The sequence below is a fragment of the Cherax quadricarinatus genome, chromosome 2, assembly GCF_038502225.1.
Source record: "Cherax quadricarinatus isolate ZL_2023a chromosome 2, ASM3850222v1, whole genome shotgun sequence".
Taxonomy (NCBI): Eukaryota; Metazoa; Arthropoda; class Malacostraca; order Decapoda; family Parastacidae; genus Cherax; species Cherax quadricarinatus.
The window spans coordinates 77,776,267-77,803,889 of NC_091293.1; the positions used below are offsets into that span (position 1 = coordinate 77,776,267).

The window sequence follows — 27,623 nt, forward strand, 5'->3', positions numbered from 1 at the left end:
AGAGGAAATGTCATTTTAGTGCCAGGAATGTCTTTCTTGTTTATTCTGGACCCTATTCCGAAATTGGCATCTTTTGAAATTTGTGTGAAATTGGCAAAATTGCTAAATTCTGACCACTGTACTGGATAGTTGAATTTATAAATGGGTGGTTTCTTGCACCCATTCGATAGAAAAAATGGAGTTCTAGCGAAATATTCATGTTTTTTGTCGACTAGTACAGTGAAATTGGCCGAAAATGGGGCTCAAAGTGGGCAAAATCGCCGATCCGTAAACATCGCCGAGACCGCTAACTTTGCGAGAGCATAATTCCGTAAGTTTTCTATCAAATTTCAAACTTTTGGTGTCGTTATGATCGGGAAAAGATTCTCTATCTTTTCATAAGAGAAAATAATTTTTTTTTTTTTTTAAATTTGGCCGACCCTGAGAACGAGTTTCGGAGAGGGCCTGTCGACCCTCAAAGGGTTAAGTACCAAGGAACAGCACCGGCAATAGACCGCCCACCAAATTTTCAACAACTTCCTTCTCGTTTGAAGCATGGTGATCACTTCCTGGTAAAACTGCCTGCTACTGCTTTCAAGAAGAAGGCTCAAAAGAGGCGTTACGTCTGTGCACATACAAGAAAACGCCCACAACAATGCAGGGACACTCATTTTATGTGTGAAGAATGTAAAACACCACTGTGCAGGACACCATGTTTCAAAGACTTCCACAGGCTGCAGAATTCTAGAAACATTCCCCCGTGACTATGCGTGTATATAAAATATAGAAAAATGGTAATGAACAACATTTCATATCGTTTGTTTGTGCCAATATTTTTTGTAAACAAAACAATGACAACAGTGTTTACGCCCTTATTGTGTAGTATTGAAAAAGAAATAACTTACAAAATACTGATCATACTGGTCTCACAAGCCATAAAAGTTACTTGGAAAAAGAAAAATTAAAAAATAATAGAAATTAGTACATAAGAAAGTAAATAAAAGAATACCGGGTGACGGCAGTCGGCGATGTTGCCACATGGTGCCCCTTTTTCATCAACTTCACGCCTCCATATCTCGGTAAGTATTGATGGTAAAAAATTTTTGTTTAGCCTATAATGTTCAGTAAAATAAACTATTTTTTCATAAGAAAAAAGTTTTTTTTTTTTTTGAAATTTGGCCGACCCTGAGAACAAGTCTCTGACAGGGCCTGTCGACCCTGAAAGGGTTAATCTTTGAAGAAGGCACCTTCCTCCATCTCTCTTCCTCCTCTGAAGCCACTTCCTGAGCTGTGGTCTGTTGCTGTTGCAAATGAAGGTCTTGCAGCTCTGTAGTGGTTAGCTCTTCATTGTGGTCCTCCACCATCTCTTCCACATCCTCCAAAGTCACATCCAACCCCATGGAATTCCCCAGTGACAATACTTTCCACAACTGGCATAGGCTTCTCAGGGTCAGCCCCAAACCCTTCAAAGTACCTCTCTAACACATTCTAGCCACAATTTTCTCCAAGCAGAGTTCAAAGTCCTGCAAGTCACTCCCTCCCAAGCCTTACCTATAAGATTTATGCAATGGAGGATATTGAAGTGATCTTTCCAGAACTCTCTTAGGATCAATTCAGAGTCTGAGGTCACTTCAAAGCACTTTTGAAACACTGCCTTGGTGTACAGTTTTTTGAAGTTTGAAATGACCTGCTGGTCCATGGGCTGGAGGAGAGGAGTTGTATTAGGAGGCAAGAACTTCACTGTAATGAAATGAAACTCCTCCACCATTTGCTCTTCCAAGTTTGGGGGACGAGCAGGAGCACTATCCATTACCAGGAGGCACTTGAGTTCCAATTTATTTTCCAGGAGGTATTTCTTCACACTGGGGCCAAACACTTCATTAAACCAAACAGGGAAAATTTTCCTTGTGACCCATGCCTTACTGTTAGCCTTCCACATCACGCGCAATTCACTCTTGGCAACATTGTTTTTCCTGAACATTCTGGAATTTTCAGAGTTGTCGACCAGTAATTTTGCAATCCCCACTAGCATTACTACAAAACATGAGAGTTAGCCTGTCTTTCATAGGCTTGTGTCCTGGGAGTGCCCTTTCCGCCTGCGTGATGTAGGTCCTCTATGGCATTGTTTTGTCACAATTGAACACTTGTTGCGGTTTGAATTTTTTAGTGTCTACGTACCCCTTAAACTCCTGTACAAACTTCTCAGCCGCCCTTTTGTCTGAACTGGCAGCCTCACCATGCCTTACCACACTGTCTATGCCACTACGCTTCTTAAATCTCTCAAACCAGCCTTTGTTGGCCTTAAAATCACCAACACCACCACTCGCTGCAGGCATTTTCTTTACAAGGTCGTCATGCAACTGCCTTGGCTTCTCACATATTATCGACTGCATAATACTATCTCCTGCTAACTGTTTTTGGGAAATCCACACCAACAATAACCTCTCCACTTTTTCAAGGGTTTGCGATCTCTTTATTGCCAGCATATCTACCCCTTTTGCAGCAACAGCACACTATTTCCTTTCCCTTCGCCACGATTGAAGTGATGGTTGAATGGGGTTTGCCATACATCCTGGCAAGCTCTAACACACACTCCTCATATTTTTCAATGATTTCTTTCTTGAATTCAATTGTGTTCTTCACTTTCTTTACCAAAGCGCTGGCACTAGCTTTCTTTGGGCCCATGGTGACTTATTAAGCAGTTGCAAGCACAAAAAACAATGGATTATGAAATGTATTGTATGAACCAGTGGGGTGATGGTCACTCACTGGGAAACAATGGCACACTGAGTGTGAATGGTGTGGGAGACTGGCTTTGTGTGCACACTGGCAGCGGACGCGTACCGGACGGTCACCGAATCACGAGGCCAATCACAAACCGCGAGGCTATATTTTGGTGAAAAAAGTTGCTGAAAGTCGGATTTCATGAAAGTCGCAGCTGCCGAACGGCGGGGTTCACTGTATTACGTAATGTTTTCCCCCCCCCACCCGGCAACCACACCTCCATACCATATAAACATAGCATGTTTATATGCCGGGTAGAGGGAAAACATTATATTTTCTCTGGTCCAGCACCAAAGAAAACGTGTATGACTCTGGGTTTGGCCTTGTCACTCCCAATTTTGTTTACAATTCTTGGCATGAATTATTCAAGACTTCTCCCTTCGTTTGTGATGGCATCTAAAGGTAGTTAAAAACAGTTAAATTCAGTGAACAAGGTATGTACAGTGGACCCTCAACCAACGGCATTAATCCGTTCCAGAGGGCTTGCCGTTGGTCGAGTTCATTTTCCCCAAAAGAAATAATGGAAATAAAATTAATCCGTTCCTGACACCCCAAAGTCTGGAAAAAAAAATTTTACATGAAATATACATTTCCTTATATGGAAAGGAATGGGACATGCAAAATAAACAATAATTAAATGCCACTTACCTTCATTGTGGAGTTGTTGATGAGTGATGTGCCAGCAGCCAGGAAGATTCAGGATTGTCTATTGCTTGGAAGGAGAATCCCCTTCCATAAAGACTTCAGGTACCAAGTCCTTTGGTGGGGTTACCTCCCTTCTTGGTTTTTTAATGCCACTAGGACCAGCTTGAGAATCACTGGACCACCCTCTACCACCATCGCTACCACCCTCTACCATCACTACCACCACCACAACCACCATCACTACCCCCCCCCCACCACTTTCGTATTTTTCTACAAACTTTTTCTTGAATTCGATCGTGTTTCTCACATCCTCTACCAAAGGGCTGGCTCTAGAAGCTTTCGAGGGGCCCTTGGTGGCTTATTTAGTGGTAACAAGCACTAGAAACAGTGGAATAATCCAAAACGTATGGGAGGTACACATAGAAACCGACCACAACAGCTTGTAAACAATGGCACACTGACGTTGTTGGTCAAGTCTTTTGCCGTTGGTCAAGGCATTTTTTTCTATGGCAAAAAGCGCCATTAGACAAAATTGCCGTTACTTAATGCCGCCGTCAGTAGAGGGTCAACTGTAGATGGTAACAATACGGCTCTGGGCCGCAGTGTAGGTAGCTGGTACATGTAACCCAGGCAGGCTACACCTACCGGCTACCTACATTGACTTCCTACAAATAAATACTGCTCACCTCTCATCCAACATTAAGACAGATTAACTAGATTTACATTATATCTTATGGGAAATATTGCTTCAGTTTTCGTACAATTTGGTTTTTGTCAGACTTTTTCGAACGAATTAATCACGAAAACCAAGGTTCCACTGTACTGCCAACTTGACTATAAAAAATGTACACAAATAACCTGCACATAAAAGAGAGAAGCTTACGACGACGTTTCGGTCCGACTTGGACCAGTGTGACTTTGTCAATGGTCCAAGTCGGACCAAAACGTCGTTGTAAGCTTCTCTCTTTTATGTGCGGGTTATTTGTGTATCGTTCCAGTCACGGTATTGTGCCTCTTTTTTTTTATTTATAAAAAATGTATATAGTAGTGATAGACTATATGGGTAAAGAAAAAGCTTCCTCTTCTGTGTTTGTCTTGCCCTTCTTTTGTCAGGTTGCTTGAATTGCTACCAGTGTTTGTAATACACTGTATTCACCTATTTTAACATTTGCCACATATTTCAGGAAAGCAACTCTTTTGAATACAATGGGTTACCATGCAATCCAGTGTAGCAAAACTAAAAAGCTTTTGGTTTTGGTTACTGTACATGATTATATGTAACATTAATAGCTATTAGAATGGTCCAGACAAAATTCAAGCATCATTCAACATAAGCACAATTACAATGCATACATTCTGTACAAAATTTTATATATGCACTACATACAAAAGACCTAAGCAATAAAACAAAATTTATATTTTTGTTGAAAACCTAATGAATTTATTTTAATAATGACAGTGAACTATCCTTCATTCTGTGCATTATATAACATTGGTAACATTTACTAAATGCAGTACAATAATTATAACAGTACCTCTAGCAACAAAAACACTTGAGCAAACAAACACTGTTACTTACTTTGGTTTATTTTCTTTTATCTCTTGTCTGTTGTCCTTTTTATCAACATGAGACGTGATAACCACCTTTATATTTGCCTTCTGTTTACTCATGGTGCTGTGAAAATGAGTACATATTAAAAAAATTGCATTAATTTTTTAAGAGAATTTAGAGAAATCCTTTGTTTACACTCAAAAAGTTACACCACTGGCTCCCAATAAATTTTTAAAAGTTATTACTGCTAATCAAAAGCTGCCCAGCTAACCTCAGTGAATAACGTAAGATCATTTTATTTCCCAAGAAACATCCGAGTTAAAATAGGTTAACTGCACAAGTATGAATGGCTGTGCCATAGTACTATGGCTTTGAGGTCACTGGTCATGCCGTAGTAATAGGGCATGAGCTCAGCTCAGCTCAGATAAGCTGTGAGCAGTAAATTTGGGTCTATATATGAGAGAATGGGTCTATGCTCTAAGTATAAACCATATAAAAGAAAATTCTACAGCACACAGTGCATAATGAGAAAACAACCAACTGTTTTTGGTTTAAAACAGCAACTTCCCAGTGTATTTTCATATGGTTTTTATAGTTGTATTCTCAGTTTCTTGGTCTCATTTGATAGAATGGAAGATATATTACAGAAAGAGAGAAGATTTTGACTGGTTTCAGGACTGAGAAAAGTTTAAAATTGAGCTCGAAGTAGCAGAAATGTTTGATTTTTGCTGATATTCAGGAGTAAACAAATCACATTACTTGTCTAATGCACATCTAACTGGCAAGTCTGATATGCATTCATGAATGCGCTGATATTAATTATACAATTATTACAATATTGCATAACAGTAGTCAATTTTTTTGTGCGAATTAAAAATCGAAATAGAATTCATGTGTAAAGCCTGAAACATATAATGAACACAGGAAATGTTATTTTAGTGCCAGGAATGCCTGCACTGTTTATTCTGGACTATACTGAAATTGGAATACATGTATTTTGAAATTTATGTCAAATTAGCCAAATTACCAATTTCTGATGACGACACTGAGTAGTTGAAATAGATAATTGGGCAATTTCGATAAAATGGAATACATACTAGCAAAGTAGCTAAGAATTTAGTTGACGAGAACAATGTAATTGGCCTAAAATAGTACTCACAGTAGGTAAAATCGCCGATGCGTAAATATCACCGACAAAAGTTCGCAATTAAAATTGTCAATTTTCCAACAGATTTTGTATTTTTTGTTTTATTACCTTCAGAAAAATATTCTCTACAATTTCATAAGAAAAAATTATCAAAAATTTTTTTGAAAATTCTTGGACAGTAGACAAGTTTCAGATTGGGGGTCTGGACAGTAAAAGGGATAAGTGTGAGTTTATTTGTAGTCATTCAGATTGTCTGACACAATTACTATGAATTCCATAGAAAATGGGCACACCCCTTCCAGAGAAAAATGGATATTGCTAATACAATTGCCTGGGGACAATTATTCTTTTTTACAAATACTGACCTAAAATAGTACAGTAAACCCTCTCATTAATGGGCTAATGGGGGAGAGGGGGGAGGGGTTGTATGACATTACCGATTGTCTGCAACTTCCAAATTACGAAATTAGTTTTTCATGATCGTCTGGTTGTCTTCTTTAGTGGGCTTGGTCCACTAACGAAGACAACCAGACACTTAAAACACAGGTATTGTAACCAGTAATACTACAGACCAGTACTGTACTGTATAGTAATTTTATAGTACATTAAATTCTCCCATTAACAGACCTTTTATTAAGAGATTTTGTTTCTAATTTTCCCTAAGATTTAGAGCATTTTGACTTTATTAACATATTAAGTAACATGCAATTACCAATGGCCTCTAAAGCAAGAGGTGGTGCCAAGAAAAACTGTGTGGTTCACAGTGTTAAGGAGAAACTAATTAATAATGAAGGTTGAGCCTGGTATCTCAGTGACAAGTACAGCCTCTCCTCACTTAGCGACATACTCGCTTACTGACAACTGATTCACGAAAAGTATTCATACCTAAATAATGTATATTAGAGACGATTTCCTCTATTCTGTTTATTTCAATATACAATACACTACTGTATAAACATTGAAAAATATAACAGAAATGTTATGAATGGTGCAAAGGTGACATTAAATCAATGCCAAAAATAGTAGACAAACCCACTACCATCATAGTATGCTCCTTGCTCAGCGACAAATTTGTTTACCAATGTGGTCTTAGGAACGGGACTCCATAAGTGAGGAGAGTGTGTATGTGAAATCAAAGTCTCTTCAGCCATCTGTTTTCTCAGCCCTCTACATCACAGCCATTTACATCTTCCTAGCTATTTACATCTCACTCAAGACATTATTTTCACTTGCAGAACTTTGTGGCTCCTCTGATTCAGAATAAGTTATTCAGAGTCATCAGTACAATCTCAGCAGTTTACACTCTCTCTACCACGAAAAATTACCGTAAATTATATAGAGCAATATAAAATTACTATACAGTACTGAACTGTAGTTCTACAGGTTGCAATAACTGATTCTTGGTGTTTAGATGTCTTTTGCATCAGTGGACCACTTTCATTACTTCAGAAGATAACTGGACGATCATGAAATATTGATACATATCATAATTTGAGAGTTACAGACAATCAGGATTACTGTACTCTCTCTCCCCCCCATTAGTCCATTAATGAGGGGTTCTACTGTAGTCAACGAGTGGAACAATTAGCCAAGTAGGGTCACTGAAGCTAAAACTTTGGGTAGCTTCAAATAGAGGTTGAATAAATACATGAGCAAGAGAGGGTTGGACTGAATGGGTTGGGCAAGTATTTTTGGTGGAGGATTCTGGTCTGAAAAAGGCCTGCTTGCATGGCCAGTAGGCCTGCTGTAGTGTTCCTCCACCTTGTATGGCCAATAGGCCTGCTGTAGTACTCCTCCACCTTGCATGGCCAGTAGGCCTGCTGTAGTACTCCTCCACCTTGCATGGCCAGTAGGCCTGCTGTAGTACTCCTCCACCTTGCATGGCCAGTAGGCCTGCTGTAGTGCTCCTCCACCTTGCATGGCCAGTAGGCCTGCTGTAGTACTCCTCCACCTTGCATGGCCAGTAGGCCTGCTGTAGTACTCCTCCACCTTGCATGGCCAGTAGGCCTGCTGTAGTGCTCCTCCACTCACGTTAACATTCGTGTACCTATTATATTAATCACTTTCCCTTGTTAACCTTCATGTAAACCATTCAGTTTACTTACAATATAGGCACAATAAGGGTAACTAATTTTCACACAGTTATTTAGTATTTTAAAGGTTTTGGTTATAATCATGACTGATTTTCACGGCATTAACTAAGTTTATTCAGGTATAGGTACACAAATATAGTTATATAGATTATAATACATAGCAACACGTGTAGATTACCTAGGATAATCCAAGAAATGTCAGTGACTTATTTCCACTGGGGTTCTCGACACCTGGGGTGTTAATAAGCTATCACAAGGACCCCAGTGGAAATAAGTAACTTAGACCAACTTATCCAGGTTATCGTAGATAATTTATACACGTTAAATAAATAAGTTTATTCAGGTATACACAAATAGTTACATAGATTATGACGCAAGACAATTGTAATTACCCAAAACCTGTATGACAGTATCTAACTATACTTACCAATACAATACACCAGCCCGGGGTCATGTAGACTACACCAGTCTACAGAAAAACTATCAAATTACTACATCAACGTAAATCTAACTACTGTAATTTCCCTGGGAGACCAATGCAGGCCAGCACACCTATGTTAGCTACTGTACGCTTAACTGTAGCACATACACTCACACCACTACACACATAAAGCACTCAGGTGCTACACAACATATTTACCTGTCAGATGGTGTGCAAAAGAGGATGTACTAATAGACAGAAACAATATTAAGAGGGAAGGTGGACTGCAGCAGCAACTCCAGCAGATTGAATCACGTTTACTAAATAGTGACTCCTGATTGGTGGACGAGACTGCCTCACAACGCACCCCATTGGCCAGTTTTATTGCAACGCCTCATTTCTAATTAGTTTTATTTATTTAAAACGTAATATTACAACATAAAAAATAAATATATAGAAAACCACCATCCCTTAACAAACAGGTATCCAAATGAGAATTTATAAGCCCAGTACACCATATAAATTGCTCAACATTCCAACAGTCACTATATACACTTGGAGTCACCGAGGATGTTCATCATGCATAAATAAAAATCAGATAAGAGCTTTGTGGTCCACATATGTCATCCTAGTACAAAAATTCACTAAAAGACATGCTATAATAAATCATATACCACTATCTCCTCCACCATAATAGATATTATATAATCACATAGCTAGACCTATAGCATATATGTTTAGGAACATATTTTATAATACTTAAAACATTATGACAAAATAATATTATAAAACATCAATACACAATGTTACATTACAGTGGTTCGAACCCATAATAACAATATATAAATGAAAACAAAACATATAACGTAAATCGCAACACCAGGAAGCATACCTGGAGTTTACCTGGAGAGAGTTCCGGGGGTCAACGCCCCCGCGGCCCGGTCTGTGACCAGGCCTCCTGGTGGATCAGAGCCTGATCAACCAGGCTGTTGCTGCTGCCTGCACGCAAACCAACGTACGAGCCACAGCCCGGCTGATCCGGAACTGACTTTAGGTGCTTGTCCAGTGCCAGCTTGAAGACTGCCAGGGGTCTGTTGGTAATCCCCCTTATGTGTGCTGGGAGGCAGTTGAACAGTCTCGGGCCCCTGACACTTATTGTATGGTCTCTTAACGTGCTAGTGACACCCCTGCTTTTCATTGGGGGGATGGTGCATCGTCTGCCAAGTCTTTTGCTTTCGTAGTGAGTGATTTTCGTGTGCAAGTTCGGTACTAGTCCCTCTAGGATTTTCCAGGTGTATATAATCATGTATCTCTCCCTCCTGCGTTCCAGGGAATACAGGTTTAGGAACCTCAAGCGCTCCCAATAATTGAGGTGTTTTATCTCCGTTATGCGCGCCGTGAAGGTTCTCTGTACATTTTCTAGGTCAGCAATTTCACCTGCCTTGAAAGGTGCTGTTAGAGTGCAGCAATATTCCAGCCTAGATAGAACAAGTGACCTGAAGAGTGTCATCATGGGCTTGGCCTCCCTAGTTTTGAAGGTTCTCATTATCCATCCTGTCATTTTTCTAGCAGATGCGATTGATACAATGTTATGGTCCTTGAAGGTGAGATGCTCCGACATGATCACTCCCAGGTCTTTGACGTTGGTGTTTCGCTCTATTTTGTGGCCAGAATTTGTTTTGTACTCTGATGAAGATTTAATTTCCTCATGTTTACCATATCTGAGTAATTGAAATTTCTCATCGTTGAACTTCATATTGTTTATATAGTTTAACATGCAGACATAAAACAGATGCTCATGGAAAACTAGAAATGAAACTTTATAACAACCCGTATGTAACATCCCTGTGCAAATAGTTACTATAAGAATACAGCACACACTACAACCCTCCACCCCCTATTCCCAACAGCTGTATCTGCCGTCACCATCTTAACCAAAACTATAAAATAACATTATTAACATGGTTGAAAATATAAACATTCTTAAACACGTTTCATACATAACCACACCAAACCAACAGATACAGATACTAATGCCGGAAAAAAATCCCCCCCCAGTACCAATAATACCACCAGTCCCATGACATTCTTCTTTGCAAATATACAGGGTCTAAAGCCAGCAACAAACAACAAAATACCTTTCATCCGTGGACTGCTTGCAGAGGCAAAGGCAATGTTCGCGGCTTTCACTGAGACCCACATAAAGGATCACTTGGACAATGAAATATGGATCCCAGGTTACAACCTATACAGATGTGACAGAGTGAACAGGCAAAAGGGGGGGGGGTTGGCCTGTACATTACAGAGTCACTTGTTTGCACAGAACTGCTTAATGCTTCAAATGATGTAGTGGAAGTTTTAGCAGTAAAGGTCGAGAACCAAAACCTAGTCATTGTGGTAGTCTACAAGCCTCCGGATGCAACATCCCAGCAATTCCAGGAACAGCTGTTAAAAATTGACCACTGTCTGGAAAATCTTCCAGCTCCTAGGTTCTCTACACATATGCTGCTATGTATGATAATTCTATGTAACTGTATTTGTGTATACCTGAATAAACTTACTTACTTACTTACTAACATCTTGCTCCTGGGGCCCTTGACACTTATTGTATTGTCTCTTAACGTGCTAGTGACACCCCTGGGGGGATGTTGCATCGTCTGCCGAGTATTTTGCTTTCATTGTGAGTGATTTTCGTGTGCAACTACTCTAACCCACATTATTTGCAGATAACACTACATACGTCTTCTCTCACCCGAGCCCAGTCACACTAGCCAATACTGTAAATACCGAATTACAGAAAATATCTACCTGGATGAGGACTAACAAACTTACTCTCAACATTGACAAAACCTTCATTCAGTTTGGTAACTGTTGCAACCCCTGAATGGGTCACAATGTATATGATGTATATTATGTATATGTATATAATGTATATTACCTTTTCATATAATTTTATATTGCTTATTTTTGCGATAATAGCTAAATCGTAAATATATTGCTTTATATTATTATTTGACTTAGTTATGTTGTTAGGTAGGATGTAACTTTCATATATTATTATTTTTTTTTATATTTTATTTAAAAAACATGCATAGTACATAAAAGTAAACGACAAATTACATAGCGAAACAGTGATGAAAAATTCTGCATAGTACATGTACTTTCTAATTAACATATTACATCTTAAAGACACAAATCTGTACAGTAAACAATGACCACTCCAATCCTTGAAGTAATGACATTATGCCTGGAACACTAAATCTAACCTAAAGACCCCTTGGTAAGTATATCTAATTCCTGATTGTAAAATCCTGCCATGGAATGTACACCTTACATTCTGAAAACACTACCCCCCCCCTTCTTTTGCATGTCAAGCCACCTGACACGTAACAATCTTTATATGTAACTGTATATTGTATGAAATGCTTGTATTACATATTGAATAACATGATACATTCAGTATAACTCAATGTATTGAGATAATATAAAATTCAATTCTACATGATTCATGTACAACGTATATCTACTAAACACCCAAACATATCACCTTCTCGAGGAAGGTATAAATATATACATATGTTACATGTAGGTAGTAGGTTGGTAGACAGCAACCACCCAGGGAAGTACTACCGTCCTGCCAGATGACTGTGAAACAAAAACCTGTAACTGTTTTGCATGATGGTAGGATTGCTGGTTTCTTTTTCTGTCTCATAAACACGCTAAGATAACAGGGATATCTTGCTACTCCTACTTACACTTTGGTCACACTTCACAGACACGCACATGCATATATATATATACATACATCTAGGTTTTTCTCCTTTTTCTAAATAGCTCTTGTTCCTTTTTTATTTCTTCTATTGTCCATGGGGAAGTGGAAAAGAATCTTTCCTCCGTAAGCCATGCGTGTCGTATGAGGCGACTAAAATGCCGGGAGCAATGGGCTAGTAACCCCTTCTCCTGTATACAATTACTAAAAAAGAGAAGAAGAAAAACTTTATAAAACTGGGTTGCTTAAATGTGCGTGGATGTAGTGCGGATGACAAGAAACAGATGATTGCTGATGTTATGAATGAAAAGAAGTTGGATGTCCTGGCCCTAAGCGAAACAAAGCTGAAGGGGGTAGGAGAGTTTCAGTGGGGGGAAATAAATGGGATTAAATCTGGAGTATCTGAGAGAGTTAGAGCAAAGGAAGGGGTAGCAGTAATGTTAAATGATCAGTTATGGAAGGAGAAAAGAGAATATGAATGTGTAAATTCAAGAATTATGTGGATTAAAGTAAAGGTTGGATGCGAGAAGTGGGTCATAATAAGCGTGTATGCACCTGGAGAAGAGAGGAATGCAGAGGAGAGAGAGAGATTTTGGGAGATGTTAAGTGAATGTATAGGAGCCTTTGAACCAAGTGAGAGAGTAATTGTGGTAGGGGACTTGAATGCTAAAGTAGGAGAAACTTTTAGAGAGGGTGTGGTAGGTAAGTTTGGGGTGCCAGGTGTAAATGATAATGGGAGCCCTTTGATTGAACTTTGTATAGAAAGGGGTTTAGTTATAGGTAATACATATTTTAAGAAAAAGAGGATAAATAAGTATACACGATATGATGTAGGGCGAAATGACAGTAGTTTGTTGGATTATGTATTGGTAGATAAAAGACTGTTGAGTAGACTTCAGGATGTACATGTTTATAGAGGGGCCACAGATATATCAGATCACTTTCTAGTTGTAGCTACACTGAGAGTAAAAGGTAGATGGGATACAAGGAGAATAGAAGCATCAGGGAAGAGAGAGGTGAAGGTTTATAAACTAAAAGAGGAGGCAGTTAGGGTAAGATATAAACAGCTATTGGAGGATAGATGGGCTAATGAGAGCATAGGCAATGGGGTCGAAGAGGTATGGGGTAGGTTTAAAAATGTAGTGTTAGAGTGTTCAGCAGAAGTTTGTGGTTACAGGAAAGTGGGTGCAGGAGGGAAGAGGAGCGATTGGTGGAATGATGATGTAAAGAGAGTAGTAAGGGAGAAAAAGTTAGCATATGAGAAGTTTTTACAAAGTAGAAGTGATGCAAGGAGGGAAGAGTATATGGAGAAAAAGAGAGAAGTTAAGAGAGTGGTGAAGCAATGTAAAAAGAGAGCAAATGAGAGAGTGGGTGAGATGTTATCAACAAATTTCGTTGAAAATAAGAAAAAGTTTTGGAGTGAGATTAACAAGTTAAGAAAGCCTAGAGAACAAATGGATTTGTCAGTTAAAAATAGGAGAGGAGAGTTATTAAATGGAGAGTTAGAGGTATTGGGAAGATGGAAGGAATATTTTGAGGAATTGTTAAATGTTGATGAAGATAGGGAAGCTGTGATTTCGTGTATAGGGCAAGGAGGAATAACATCTTGTAGGAGTGAGGAAGAGCCAGTTGTGAGTGTGGGGGAAGTTCGTGAGGCAGTAGGTAAAATGAAAGGGGGTAAGGCAGCCGGGATTGATGGGATAAAGATAGAAATGTTAAAAGCAGGTGGGGATATAGTTTTGGAGTGGTTGGTGCAATTATTTAATAAATGTATGGAAGAGGGTAAGGTACCTAGGGATTGGCAGAGAGCATGCATAGTTCCTTTGTATAAAGGCAAAGGGGATAAAAGAGAGTGCAAAAATTATAGGGGGATAAGTCTGTTGAGTGTACCTGGTAAAGTGTATGGTAGAGTTATAATTGAAAGAATTAAGAGTAAGACGGAGAATAGGATAGCAGATGAACAAGGAGGCTTTAGGAAAGGTAGGGGGTGTGTGGACCAGGTGTTTACAGTGAAACATATAAGTGAACAGTATTTAGATAAGGCTAAAGAGGTCTTTGTGGCATTTATGGATTTGGAAAAGGCGTATGACAGGGTGGATAGGGGGGCAATGTGGCAGATGTTGCAAGTGTATGGTGTAGGAGGTAGGTTACTGAAAGCAGTGAAGAGTTTTTACGAGGATAGTGAGGCTCAAGTTAGAGTATGTAGGAAAGAAGGAAATTTTTTCCCAGTAAAAGTAGGCCTTAGACAAGGATGTGTGATGTCACCGTGGTTGTTTAATATATTTATAGATGGGGTTGTAAGAGAAGTAAATGCGAGGGTCTTGGCAAGAGGCGTGGAGTTAAAAGATAAAGAATCACACACAAAGTGGGAGTTGTCACAGCTGCTCTTTGCTGATGACACTGTGCTCTTGGGAGATTCTGAAGAGAAGTTGCAGAGATTGGTGGATGAATTTGGTAGGGTGTGCAAAAGAAGAAAATTAAAGGTGAATACAGGAAAGAGTAAGGTTATGAGGATAACAAAAAGATTAGGTGATGAAAGATTGAATATCAGATTGGAGGGAGAGAGTATGGAGGAGGTGAACGTATTCAGATATTTGGGAGTGGACGTGTCAGCGGATGGGTCTATGAAAGATGAGGTGAATCATAGAATTGATGAGGGAAAAAGAGTGAGTGGTGCACTTAGGAGTCTGTGGAGACAAAGAACTTTGTCCTTGGAGGCAAAGAGGGGAATGTATGAGAGTATAGTTTTACCAACGCTCTTATATGGGTGTGAAGCGTGGGTGATGAATGTTGCAGCGAGGAGAAGGCTGGAGGCAGTGGAGATGTCATGTCTGAGGGCAATGTGTGGTGTGAATATAATGCAGAGAATTCGTAGTTTGGAAGTTAGGAGGAGGTGCGGGATTACCAAAACTGTTGTCCAGAGGGCTGAGGAAGGGTTGTTGAGGTGGTTCGGACATGTAGAGAGAATGGAGCGAAACAGAATGACTTCAAGAGTGTATCAGTCTGTAGTGGAAGGAAGGCGGGGTAGGGGTCGGCCTAGGAAAGGTTGGAGGGAGGGGGTAAAGGAGGTTTTGTGTGCGAGGGGCTTGGACTTCCAGCAGGCATGCGTGAGCGTGTTTGATAGGAGTGAATGGAGACAAATGGTTTTTAATACTTGACGTGCTGTTGGAGTGTGAGCAAAGTAACATTTATGAAGGGATTCAGGGAAACCGGCAGGCCGGACTTGAGTCCTGGAGATGGGAAGTGCAGTGCCTGCACTCTGAAGGAGGGGTGTTAATGTTGCAGTTTAAAAACTGTAGTGTAAAGCACCCTTCTGGCAAGACAGTGATGGAGTGAATGATGGTGAAAGTTTTTCTTTTTCGGGCCACCCTGCCTTGGTGGGAATCGGCCGGTGTGATAATAAAAAAAAAAAAAAAATATGTTACATACACTTTACAACACAACCAGTGAAACTACAAAAACCTAATCCTATGTCATCCATCAAATAGCCTATAATACATGTTAACTCAAAGGTAACCTAAACCTACGGGGTCTATAGAGCTTCCATGAAAAAACAATATGTAATAAGAACACAGGCTGAGTCAAGCTTTCTAAAAATATTTCGCCCATATCATTAAAACCACTACTAAGATGTAAGTCTGTTAGCACAAAACATAACAGTGCATGACCTTCACACGTCGATAAATACTGATGCCTTCCTACCACACTCAATACTTCATGTTTATATATAGATTTTGCATTCACACAGTGCACCCACATTGTCATGTCATTACACACATACCAATAATTTCGTTTCAGATATATAATATTCCATCACATTACGACATCTGTCGTCCTTTGTCAATTACATAATTAATAATTAAATTGAAGAACTTTTATCGTTCACAACACACAACCCGCTCATCACATAGTCAAAGGCACTTATGTCTCAGTACTATATTCATTCTCTTCCACACTAACCCTTTCACACTATCCTTCTCGGGAAGCCAGCCCGCCGCGACCCCTTACATTGCACGTAAATCCCATAAATCCCTCAACCTAAAACTCCGATAGCCCTCACTAAAAGCAGTCTCCCAACTCCCTCCATAAATTTACCTATTACGACACTTAGTTCTGTAAAATGTCGCAGCTAACACTTTTATCCTTTCATCCACGCCCACCTCCCTCATGGCCCATGACGTATAAATAAAATCCGTGACCACATACGCCACTGCTTTTTCCATCATCTTACTCACCCCACCTATATCCAAACTTAAAGCCCGCAACACCTGCAACCCTCCCCCACCCACTAACCTAAACACCTTTCCCAACCAGACCCGCACAACTTCTATACAGTCACAAAAATATACCGCATGAAAAATTGTCTCCATGCTTCCACACGCTCTACATTCCCCTCCCTCCCTTATCCTCCTATTGAATAGGACAACCCCAGACGGCAAAATCCCATGTAAAAATCTAAACATTACCTCCCGAACACCCGGTTTTACACGTAATTGTTTTAGACGCCTCCATATTTCGTTCCACGCATACATAGGGTATGCCCCTTCAACAGCAGCCACCACTGACCTACCTTCCACTCCTTCGAGGACCCGCAATTTAACACACGACGGGTCCCCCACAGTCATTAAAAACCTCAACATGGCCTCACCAACTATTAAATCCCTACCCCCCACCACCATTGCATATCCTTACATACTCTCACAAGTCCACCTCCCCTCCCGCCCCCCTCCCTTATAAACCTTCGTTTTAGGTACACGCTCATCATCCTTTTTTTCCAGAGGTATAAGCCCCAGCCCTCCCCGACTGACCGGAAGTGTTAATTAATGACACTCTACTTAACCATTCGCAGCCCAATCCCCATATAAACCTAAAAACCCCATGTTGTAAACGTTTCACCTCACGTAGCATCAGCGGGTACATGACAACCACATGCCATAACTTGCTGTACAATAGCACGTTCGTCACTATTACTCTTTGATGCAGCATTAGTTGCGCCGCCCTCAAACCACCAAGTCTTTTCAATACTCCATCCACTATTAGCACCGAATTCAACGCTTGAGCCACCCGTGTATTTCTCACATAAATTATCTCACATATCAATAGTTGATCCACCACCTTCCACCCACCCCCTACCACCTCATCCCCATGTGTACTAACCCTTAGGTCTAGAAACTTAGTCTTCTCAACATTAATTTTCATCCCTGAAGCCTCCCCAAACACATCCACCACCTTACCCATCCTAAGCAAGTCCCTATTACCTCTCATGAAAACAGTCGTGTCATCCACATAACCTACGATACCAGCCCCCCCTCCCCCCGGTCATTACCCTCCCCACCTCCCGCAACACACCTCCGAATGACCCTATAAAATGGATCCTGTATACACGCAAACAATATTTGCTATAATGGGCAACCTTGGCGCAGTTCCCGTCGCATCTGTATTTTAACTCCTAGCCTCCCGTTAACCTGCACCCTCATCGACGCCCCCTGATACAATAATTTTGCCCAAGATATTATTTCTTCCCCAAAACCTTGCCAACGCATGAACCTCCATAACGCTTCCCTTTCCACACTATCATAAGCAGCCTTCCAATCTAACGCCAATACACCTCCATCACCCAACTCCCCCCGTTTCTCTATAAATTCTCGAATCATGCCATGCCCTTCATACATTGACCTTCCTGGCACCCCATATTGCCCCCTATCAATTACCTTGCCTATCACCCTCTTGATTCTGTTCCCTAATATTCTCGCGAACAACTTATAATCTCCACACATAAGCAAAAGTGCCCAATAATCCATTACCGTTGATTGCTCCCCTTTCGGTACCAACACCACAACGGCCGTCCGTTGCTGCTCTCCCATTACCTCAGCCACCTTATGTTAAACAGCCTTACTAAAAAAAACCTCAGAACTCCCCAATTCTTTACGTAGAAATCATTTGGCAGCCCATCTATACCCGGCGCTTTTCCCAAGCTCACTCCTGACAACGCCTGCCAAATCTCACACTCCGTAATTGGCCCACCTAATGCCACCCGATCTTGACCATCAAGCTCACACTGCACATACCCTCCCATTTCCCCCAATGCCACTTCTCAGATGCCCACGCTTTGTGTATATGACTTAAACCAAGCTTCTACATATCCACTCATACCCTCTGTCATTACCAATGCCTGACCCACTCTATACCCTTTCATCCCTACATGTACGTTTAACCCCATCATCTCCGTCGTCACTCTCCTCTTTCTCTGGCCCCTTAACACGCAAGCCGATGGCCGATCACCCCATAGCACTTCTTCCAATCCTCCCATAATTCGCGCACCATCGAAATGCTCATTTTGCAATACCCTAATCCTCTCCTTTAAACCCTCAATGTCATGCACTGGATAGCTTGCTCCTCCTCGTGCATAACAGTCACGCAACTGCCCTTCAAGATATCTTTGAAACCCATAATTTAACTGATTATATTCCCTCCCACGACAAATATAATATTCTCTGATACGATTTTTAGCCACCGAATCCCACCAATTTACCAGTTCATCATCCCCCAGCGCCTCATTCACCAACCGTTCCCACAATTGCGTAAAAGACTGACGACATTCCTCACCCTGCAAAAGCTTCAAATTTAACTTCCAATAACCTTGACCCCTTCTAGGCAATCCCTCCCATTCTAGGTCCACCATTACTCCTCTGTGATCCAAAAAAAACCCGCATCCACCACATGCACTCTGCTCACTATTACTGTTCGGGGCACATACGAGCGATTCAGTCTAGCCACATATCCATGTCTAACAAAAGTATGGTCTACAACCCCACCCCCCCAATGTCCATTAACCCCACCCCATTTAATAATTCCCCCAAAATCCCAGAACAATACCCTGCCCCTCTAGGTTCCACATCCTTACGCCTTATCACACAATTCCAATCACCACCAATTACAGCTACACCCGGCAAAGCACGCAAATAATATACTAGGACATCCTTCACAAATTTATTCTCCCTCTGCCGGACCATACACACACACCAAACTCATCTGAACCCTACCCCACCACCCATCTACACGAATCACCCTCCCCTCCCCACCCTCAAAATGCCTCACTACGAACGGGCTAGTTTCCCTTACCAGGATGGCAACTCCTAATTTCAACCTTATCGCATGCTCCACATACACATTATACCCATTCACCTTCAACTCATAGCCTGGTCTGTAGTTGTGTTCCTGCACGAACACCACATCAACACTATTACGCACCAAATATTCACTAAACCATACACACTTTCTCTCTGATCTCAATCCATTAATGTTCAATGTCATGCACTTGAAGCTTACAGAGTGGTTTTCCTTCTTGACCCTGGTACTGTCTTGCCACCAGATCGTTTCGTGACACCTCGGTCCCTCTCCCCTCCTTTAGAAATGCTCTTAACCAACTCCTGCCCCTTAGGGCTGCTGTGTCCTCTCTGCGTAACTTCTGCCCAGGACTTTTTGCCAGTGCGCTGAGCAGGCGTGATCACGTCCTCGGGGTTAGATAGTGCAGCAGCGCGCTTCCGTGATGCTCCCTCTGCTTGCATCATGTCGTCTGTTACAGTGTCCCGGTAGACCTCCACCTCCACCGCTTGCATCAAGACATTCTTATCACACTGAGCCGACTGCATATCCTGTTCCATGCCCTGATCCACAGCAGGCCCAAGAACTAGGTCTGGACTCCCAACCTTCCCAATACTCTTGTCAGCCAATAACACATTTAAAGCCATGGCTAATGAGTCTTCCACATCGCTATCACTCGCATTCGGGGTGTTCTCTTCCAACACCTGAGCTGCGTTCAATGAAGGGGTGTCCCCCCCTCGTCACACCTGCTGACTCCATCTCCTCCGCTCTCTCGACCTCCTCACTCCAGGACCCACCTTGTGTAGGCAGAGTCACATAAGGCAAATCTTGCTCCTCACCCTTCTCTGCTGCTTTATGTTGTTGCCATTGTTCCATGTTGCCACGCCTCCTTCCACACAGAGCCGCTAGGTGATCACATGACCCACACAACCGACAGGTCCGGCGTTGCCCAGACACCTGGGTCCGAAATTCTGGCAGCACTATGTACGACGGAATAGGGTAATGTAACATCTTCACAGAATACGTTCCTTGGGGCATCCCTGCATATGGCCCAGTAGCCCACCTCCCAACAGTGGCCATATGTACTGTACCATATTTACCCATCGCAAGACAGATGTCAGAATCATCCGCCTCGAAAGGCACATTTCTAATCTTAACCCATGTGTAATGGCGAGAAACATCGTGAAGTCGCACGGTCACAGTGGAGTTAACTGTCAAAGTAACCTCCTGGTACTTGTCCACCACCGCCTCATACACACTTGCCAAGTTAAACTTGACAAAGATCCTCGTCGTGCCATTCAACGCTACTCCACATATCTCCTCGTTAGCAATACCATATGTATCTCGTATGATTGCAGGTAGTAGCAGGTCCATAGAAGTTCCTGTCACAGCCCCACAGATAAGCTCAACACAGACTGTGTTTATACATATCTGGCTGGCCTGCTCAATGCTGTGAAAATATAACTGCCACTAATTAACGCCAGGGGCAGCAGCAGCGCATGTCCTCACTACTCAAAGGTTGAGAGACGAAATGAGGTAGCTCGCCTGAAAACAGCAGAGGGGTGCAGAGCACAACCGCAGTCTACCGTGGTCAGGCAGCAAATGAATTATTATTATGTGCTCTTAGTTCAAGTCTTGATTGTTTAACTACTGTAATTATCGCTCGTGGCTCGTTACTCTGCCGGCTTCTCAGTGTTGCTGGGGAGCAACTGTCCACGGAGCTATCACGTGATCGAGGGGGGTGTACACACCTCGCCTGAAGTATTCAGTCTGGTCTAGACTCTCTTGGTGGTTGGACGTATTCCTGACAAGTGCCTAACTCTCCCTTATTGGCCCTTGTTGGAAGATCGTCTCTGTAGCTTTCTTGTTGGTTCTGTAGAACTCTGTTCACAGAACACTGTCTAGTCTTAGTGATTTTCGACGTTGTACTGAGGTTGTGTGTCGCAAAGACACTCTGAGCAACTCAGGTCCTGAGCTGTAGCTTCTGACCTAACTTGTACTGGTATCTGTGTACTGTCGCAGTCGGGGATTTTCTTATGCTGAACTTAGATTCAGTATTATGGGAGTTTTGTGACTTTTGTGGAGGATCTGCTGATGGTCCCTACTTAGTGTCTTTATATTATCCCCTTGTTCCTGATTCTGTGTCACTTTTGCTTGTTATATTGCTGTTCGGCTAATCAGTTGTTTTATTGTTCAAGCAAGCTGTTCTGATTGTCAGGTGGTCAAGAAGTTAGTTGATGTGAGGACTTGGTCAGTCACTGGTTTAAGTCTAGTCGATTCTTGAGACATAGCGAACTACTAAGAGCACTTACACACATACACACAAACTTACTTGTACATATTTGTAATATCTTATTAAATGATAATGTACCAGACGGTACTTAAGGCTTATAAATGTGATATGTGCCTTCAGCACAATACTACTGTACACGAGAGAAGTGATTATTATTATTTTGATTATTATTAATTTAATTTACTTTGATCTTATACCTCTAGACGTTATTAATAAACTTATTAAATTTTAGTTTCTCTAGTTAGTAGCCTACCAGTTGTAATCCTGAAGCACTAATAATTCTTATTGAATTCCATTGGATAATTGGACAAGGATACTGACTAATTGTTACGAAAACCCAGTAACAGGCTGGATGCTAGAAGGGCAGTCCTTTCTAGTATTCATTGGAGATCTCTAAGCTTTTTATCTTTTTGATTATAATAATAATAATAATCTAAGCTTTTTAAAAATCGCGTTATTTGTAACAGTAACAGAGCTACAGACGTCCCTCTTAACATAATGATAAATGGATCACCTATCACAAACCTCACAGAGGGAAAATTCTTAGGAATCCACCTTGATAAAAGACTCAAATTTCAAACACATATAAAACAAATTTCCAAGACCGTAGGCATACTATCGAAGATACGGTACTATGTTCCACAGTCAGCCCTCCTGGCCCTATATCACTCACTTATTTACCCCTATCTCACCTATGGAATTTGTGCATGGGGCTCAACAACAATAAACCATCTCAGACCATTAATTACCCAACAAAAGGCTGCAGTCAGAATGATAACAAGTTCCCACTACAGGCAGCACACTCCACCAATATTCAAAACTCTAAACCTACTCACCGTACAAAACATCCATACTTATTACTGCACCTACTACATACATAGAACACTTAACTCGGATATAAACCCTCCCTTAAACGTCTCCTTACCAACGTCAACAGAACACATGACCATAACACAAGGCACAGATCACTCTTTGACGTTCCTCGTATCCATCTCACGCTATGCAAAAACTCAATGCACATAAAAGGCCCAAAAATCTGGAAATCATTACCTGTAAATATAAAAGAAACACTGTCTGTTTATAAATTCAAGTCTCTTCTTAAAAATCACTTACTCACCCACAACTAAATAAATACTGAATAATTGTATCTCATAAATATTTAACCTGTGACCCTATCAAACTTTGTTTTTTTATAATTACATTACCTAACAGAATACTCCATTCTACTGAATGCTCAGCAACACAGTAAATGATCATATGATCTGTCTTTGAAACAGCAACAGCAAAGAACTACAGACCTGGAGTTTACCTGGAGAGAGTTTCGGGGGTCAACGCCCCCGCGGCCCGGTCTGTGACCAGGCCTCCTGGTGGATCAGCGCCTGATCAACCAGGCTGTTGCTGCTGGCTGCACGCAAACCAACGTACGAGCCACAGCCCGGCTGATCAGGAACCGACTTTAGGTGCTTGTCCAGTGCCAGCTTGAAGACTGCCAGGGGTCTGTTGGTAATCCCCCTTATGTGTGCTGGGAGGCAGTTGAACAGTCTCGGGCCCCTGACACTTATTGTATGGTCTCTTAACGTGCTAGTGACACCCCTGCTTTTCATTGGGGGGATGGTGCATCGTCTGCCAAGTCTTTTGCTTTCGTAGTGAGTGATTTTCGTGTGCAAGTTTGGTACTAGTCCCTCTAGGATTTTCCAGGTGTATATAATCATGTATCTCTCCCTCCTGCGTTCCAGGGAATACAGGTTTAGAAACCTCAAGCGCTCCCAGTAATTGAGGTGTTTTATCTCCGTTATGCGCGCCGTGAAAGTTCTCTGTACATTTTCTAGGTCGGCAATTTCACCTGCCTTGAAAGGTGCTGTTAGAGTGCAGCAATATTCCAGCCTAGATAGAACAAGTGACCTGAAGAGTGTCATCATGGGCTTGGCCTCCCTAGTTTTGAAGGTTCTCATTATCCATCCTGTCATTTTTCTAGCAGATGCGATTGATACAATGTTATGGTCCTTGAAGGTGAGATCCTCCGACATAATCACTCCCAGGTCTTTGACCGATAGCACTAACATCCCATATCATAAAAATCTTTGAAAGAGTCCTAAGAAGCAAGATCACCACCCATCTAGAAACCCATCAGTTACACAACCCAGTGCAACATGGGTTTAGAACAGGTCGCTCCTGTCTGTCTCAACTATTGGATCACTACGACAAGGTCCTAGATGCACTAGAAGACAAAAAGAATGCAGATGTAATATATACAGACTTTGCAAAAGCCTTCGACAAGTGTGACCATGGCGTAATAGCGCACAAAATGCGTGCTAAAGGAATAACAGGAAAAGTCGGTCGATGGATCTATAATTTCCTCACTAACAGAACACAGAGAGTAGTAGACAACAGAGTAAAGTCCGAGGCAGGCACGGTGAAAAGCTCTGTTCCACAAGGCACAGTACTCGCTCCCATCTTGTTCCTCATCCTCATATCTGACATAGATAAGGATGTCATCCACAGCACCGTGTCTTCCTTTGCAGATGACACCCGAATCTGCATGACAGTGTCTTCCATTGCAGACACTGCAAGGCTCCAGGCGGACATCAACCAAATCTTTCAGTGGGCTGCAGAAAACAATATGAAGTTCAATGATGAGAAATTTCAATTACTCATAAGAACATAAGAACATAAGAAAGGAGGAACACTGCAGCAGGCCTGTTGGCCCATACTAGGCAGGTCCTTTACAATTCATCCCACTAACAAAACATTTGCCCAACCCAATTTTCAATGCCACCCAAGAAACAAGCTCCGATGTGCAAGTCCCACTCAAATCCAACCCCTCCCACTCATGTACTTATCCAACCTAAATTTGAAACTACCCAAAGTCCCAGCCTCAATAACCCAACTAGGTAGACTGTTCCACTCATCAACTACCCTATTTCCAAACCAATACTTTCCTATGTCCTTTCTAAATCTAAACTTATCTAATTTAAATCCATTACTGCGGGTTCTCTCTTGGAGAGATATCCTCAAGACCTTGTTAATATCCCCTTTATTAATACCTATCTTCCACTTATACACTTCGATCAGGTCTCCCCTCATTCTTCGTCTAACAAGTGAATGTAACTTAAGAGTCTTCAATCTTTCTTCATAAGGAAGATTTCTAATGCTATGTATTAATTTAGTCATCCTACGCTGAATGTTTTCTAACGAATTTATGTCTATTCTGTAATATGGAGACCAGAATTGAGCTGCATAATCTAGGTGAGGCCTTACTAATGATGTATAAAGCTGCAGTATGACCTCTGGACTTCTGTTGCTTACACTTCTTGATATAAATCCCAGTAATCTATTTGCCTTATTACGTACGCTTAGGCATTGCTGTCTTGGTTTAAGGTTGCTGCTTACCATAACCCCCAAGTCCTTTTCGCAATCTGTATGGCTAAGTTCTACATTATTTAACTTATAAGTGCTAGGGTTATGGACACTCCCGAGCTTCAGAACCTTGCATTTATCTACATTGAACTGCATCTGCCACTTTTTTGACCATGAGTAGAGTTTGTCTAAATCCTCCTGAAGTTCCCTAACATCTACGTTTGAATCAATTATCCTACCTATCTTCGTGTCATCGGCGAATTTGCTCATATCACTAGCAATTCCTTCATCAAGATCATTGATATATATTATAAACAACAACGGGCCCAAGACTGATCCCTGTGGAACGCCACTTGTTACTGATCCCCACTCGGATTTAACCCCATTTATGGACACTCTCTGCTTCCTGTCTGTGAGCCATGACTCGATCCACGAGAGCACCCTTCCCCCAATGCCATGAGCTGCTACTTTCTTCAACAGTCTTTGGTGCGGAACTCTATCAAATGCCTTACTAAAATCTAAGTAAACAATATCAAATTCTTTATTGTGGTCAACAGCCTCAAAAGCTTTACTGAAGAAAGTTAATAAATTAGTTAGACAAGACCGGCCTCTTGTGAATCCATGCTGAGTATCATTAATCAAGCTATGCTTATCGAGATGGCTTCTTATAATCACAGCTATAATTGACTCTAGCAACTTGCCTACAATTGAGGTCAGGCTTATTGGGCGGTAATTTGACGGTAACGACTTGTCCCGTTTTAAAAATAGGAATTACATTAGCCATCTTCCACATATCAGACACTACACCTGTTTGAAGAGATAAATTAAAAATATTAGTTAATGGTTCACAGACTTCCATTTTGCATTCCTTAAGAACCCTTGAAAAAACCTTATCAGGACCCGGTGACTTATTTTGCTTCAGTCGGTCTATCTGCTTCACAACCATTTCACTAGTAACTGTGATGTTACATAATTTATCTTCTTCTGATCCACTATAAAAATTAATTACCGGAATATTATTAGTGTCTTCCTGTGTAAAAACCGAGAGAAAATAATTATTTAAAATCGAGCACATTTCATTCTCTTTGTCAGTAAGATGCCCATAGTTATTTTTAAGGGGACCTATTTTATCTCTGACTTTTGTTCTATATACCTGGAAAAAACTTTTTGGATTAGTTTTAGAATCCCTAGCAACTTTAATTTCATAGTCCCTTTTAGCTTTTCTTATCCCCTTTTTAATGTCCCTCTTAATGTCAATATACTGATTCATAAGATGACCCTCGCCTCTTTTGATACGCCTATAAATTCCTTTCTTATGCCCTAGTAGATATTTCAGCCTATTATTCATCCATTTAGGGTCATTTCTATTTGATCTAATTTCCTTATAAGGGATAAACGTTCTTTGAGCAGCATGTATTGTGTTCAGAAAACTGTCATATTGATAGCTCTCTTCGTTACCCCAGTCAACAGATGATAAGTGTTCTCTAAGCCCATCGTAATCTGCTAAGCGAAAATCTGGGACTGTTACTGAGTTATCCCTACTATCATACTTCCATTCAATTCTAAATGTAATTGATTTGTGGTCGCTAGCACCCAGTTCCTCTGAAACTTCTAAATTATTAACAAGGGATTCATTGTTTGCCAGAACTAAGTCAAGCAGGTTATTTCCCCTTGTAGGTTCTGTCACAACCTGCTTCAAAAAACAATCCTGAACTACTTCTAAGAAATCGTATGATTCTAAATTCCCAGTCAAGTAATTCCAATCAATATGACTAAAGTTAAAGTCTCCTAGAATTACTACATTATCGTGCCTTGTGGCCCTAACAATTTCCTCCCATAGTAGTCTCCCTTGGTCCCTATCTAAATTTGGGGGACGGTATATCACACCTAAAATTAATTTTTCATGCCCCTCTGAAAATTCTATCCAAACAGACTCTGTATGTGTTACTTCAGACTTAATACCCGTTTTTATGCAACAGTTCAAGCGATCTCGGACATACAATGCCACCCCACCCCCCTTCCCGATACTTCTATCTACTTGGAACAATTTAAAACCCTGAATGTGACATTCTGCAGGCATGTCCCGACTTTTTGAATTAAACCACGTCTCAGTAATGGCAAATACATCTATGTTACCTGCACTAGCAACTAGTCTCAACTCGTCCATCTTATTCCTAGCACTGCGACTATTTGTGTAATAAATTTTTAATGACCCTCCTCTCTCTTTACCCTTCCTGCTCCTTTCTATTATTCCACTAAACCTATTACTGTCCTTGTCAATTAGTGCCACTGGCTTTCCAATATCCACCTCATTTTGCCTATTACTAGTTCTCCTAGTACTCATGTTACTACCCTGCGACTTCACAGTTTTCCCGCCAAAACCCATACCACTAACTATTCCTAGTTTAAAGACCTAACAGCTCCCTTCACTGCGTTGGCCAGTGCTCCCACCCCACACCTAGATAAGTGAACCCCATCC

At 41.2% G+C, this 27,623-nt stretch overlaps 1 protein-coding gene across 3 annotated transcripts in view; it reads right to left on the reverse strand.

Moving 5' to 3' along the window:
• Nucleotides 1–8,971, reverse strand: part of LOC128684368 (kinesin-like protein KIF14) — a 269,582-nt gene extending 260,611 nt beyond the window's left edge. The window contains exons 1-2 of one of the 3 annotated variants that reach the window (XM_070089073.1): nt 8,841–8,971; nt 4,988–5,083 (exon numbers count right to left, since the gene is read on the reverse strand). In XM_070089073.1, coding sequence (XP_069945174.1) covers nt 4,988–5,079 — 92 coding nt within the window. In that variant the 5' untranslated portion in view covers nt 5,080–5,083; nt 8,841–8,971. Of the gene's footprint in view, nt 1–4,987; nt 5,084–8,627; nt 8,764–8,840 lie in introns of those variants that run through there. The other 2 variants (XM_070089083.1, XM_070089065.1) reach the window with 2 other exon arrangements.
• Nucleotides 8,972–27,623: the final 18,652 nt, after the last annotated feature.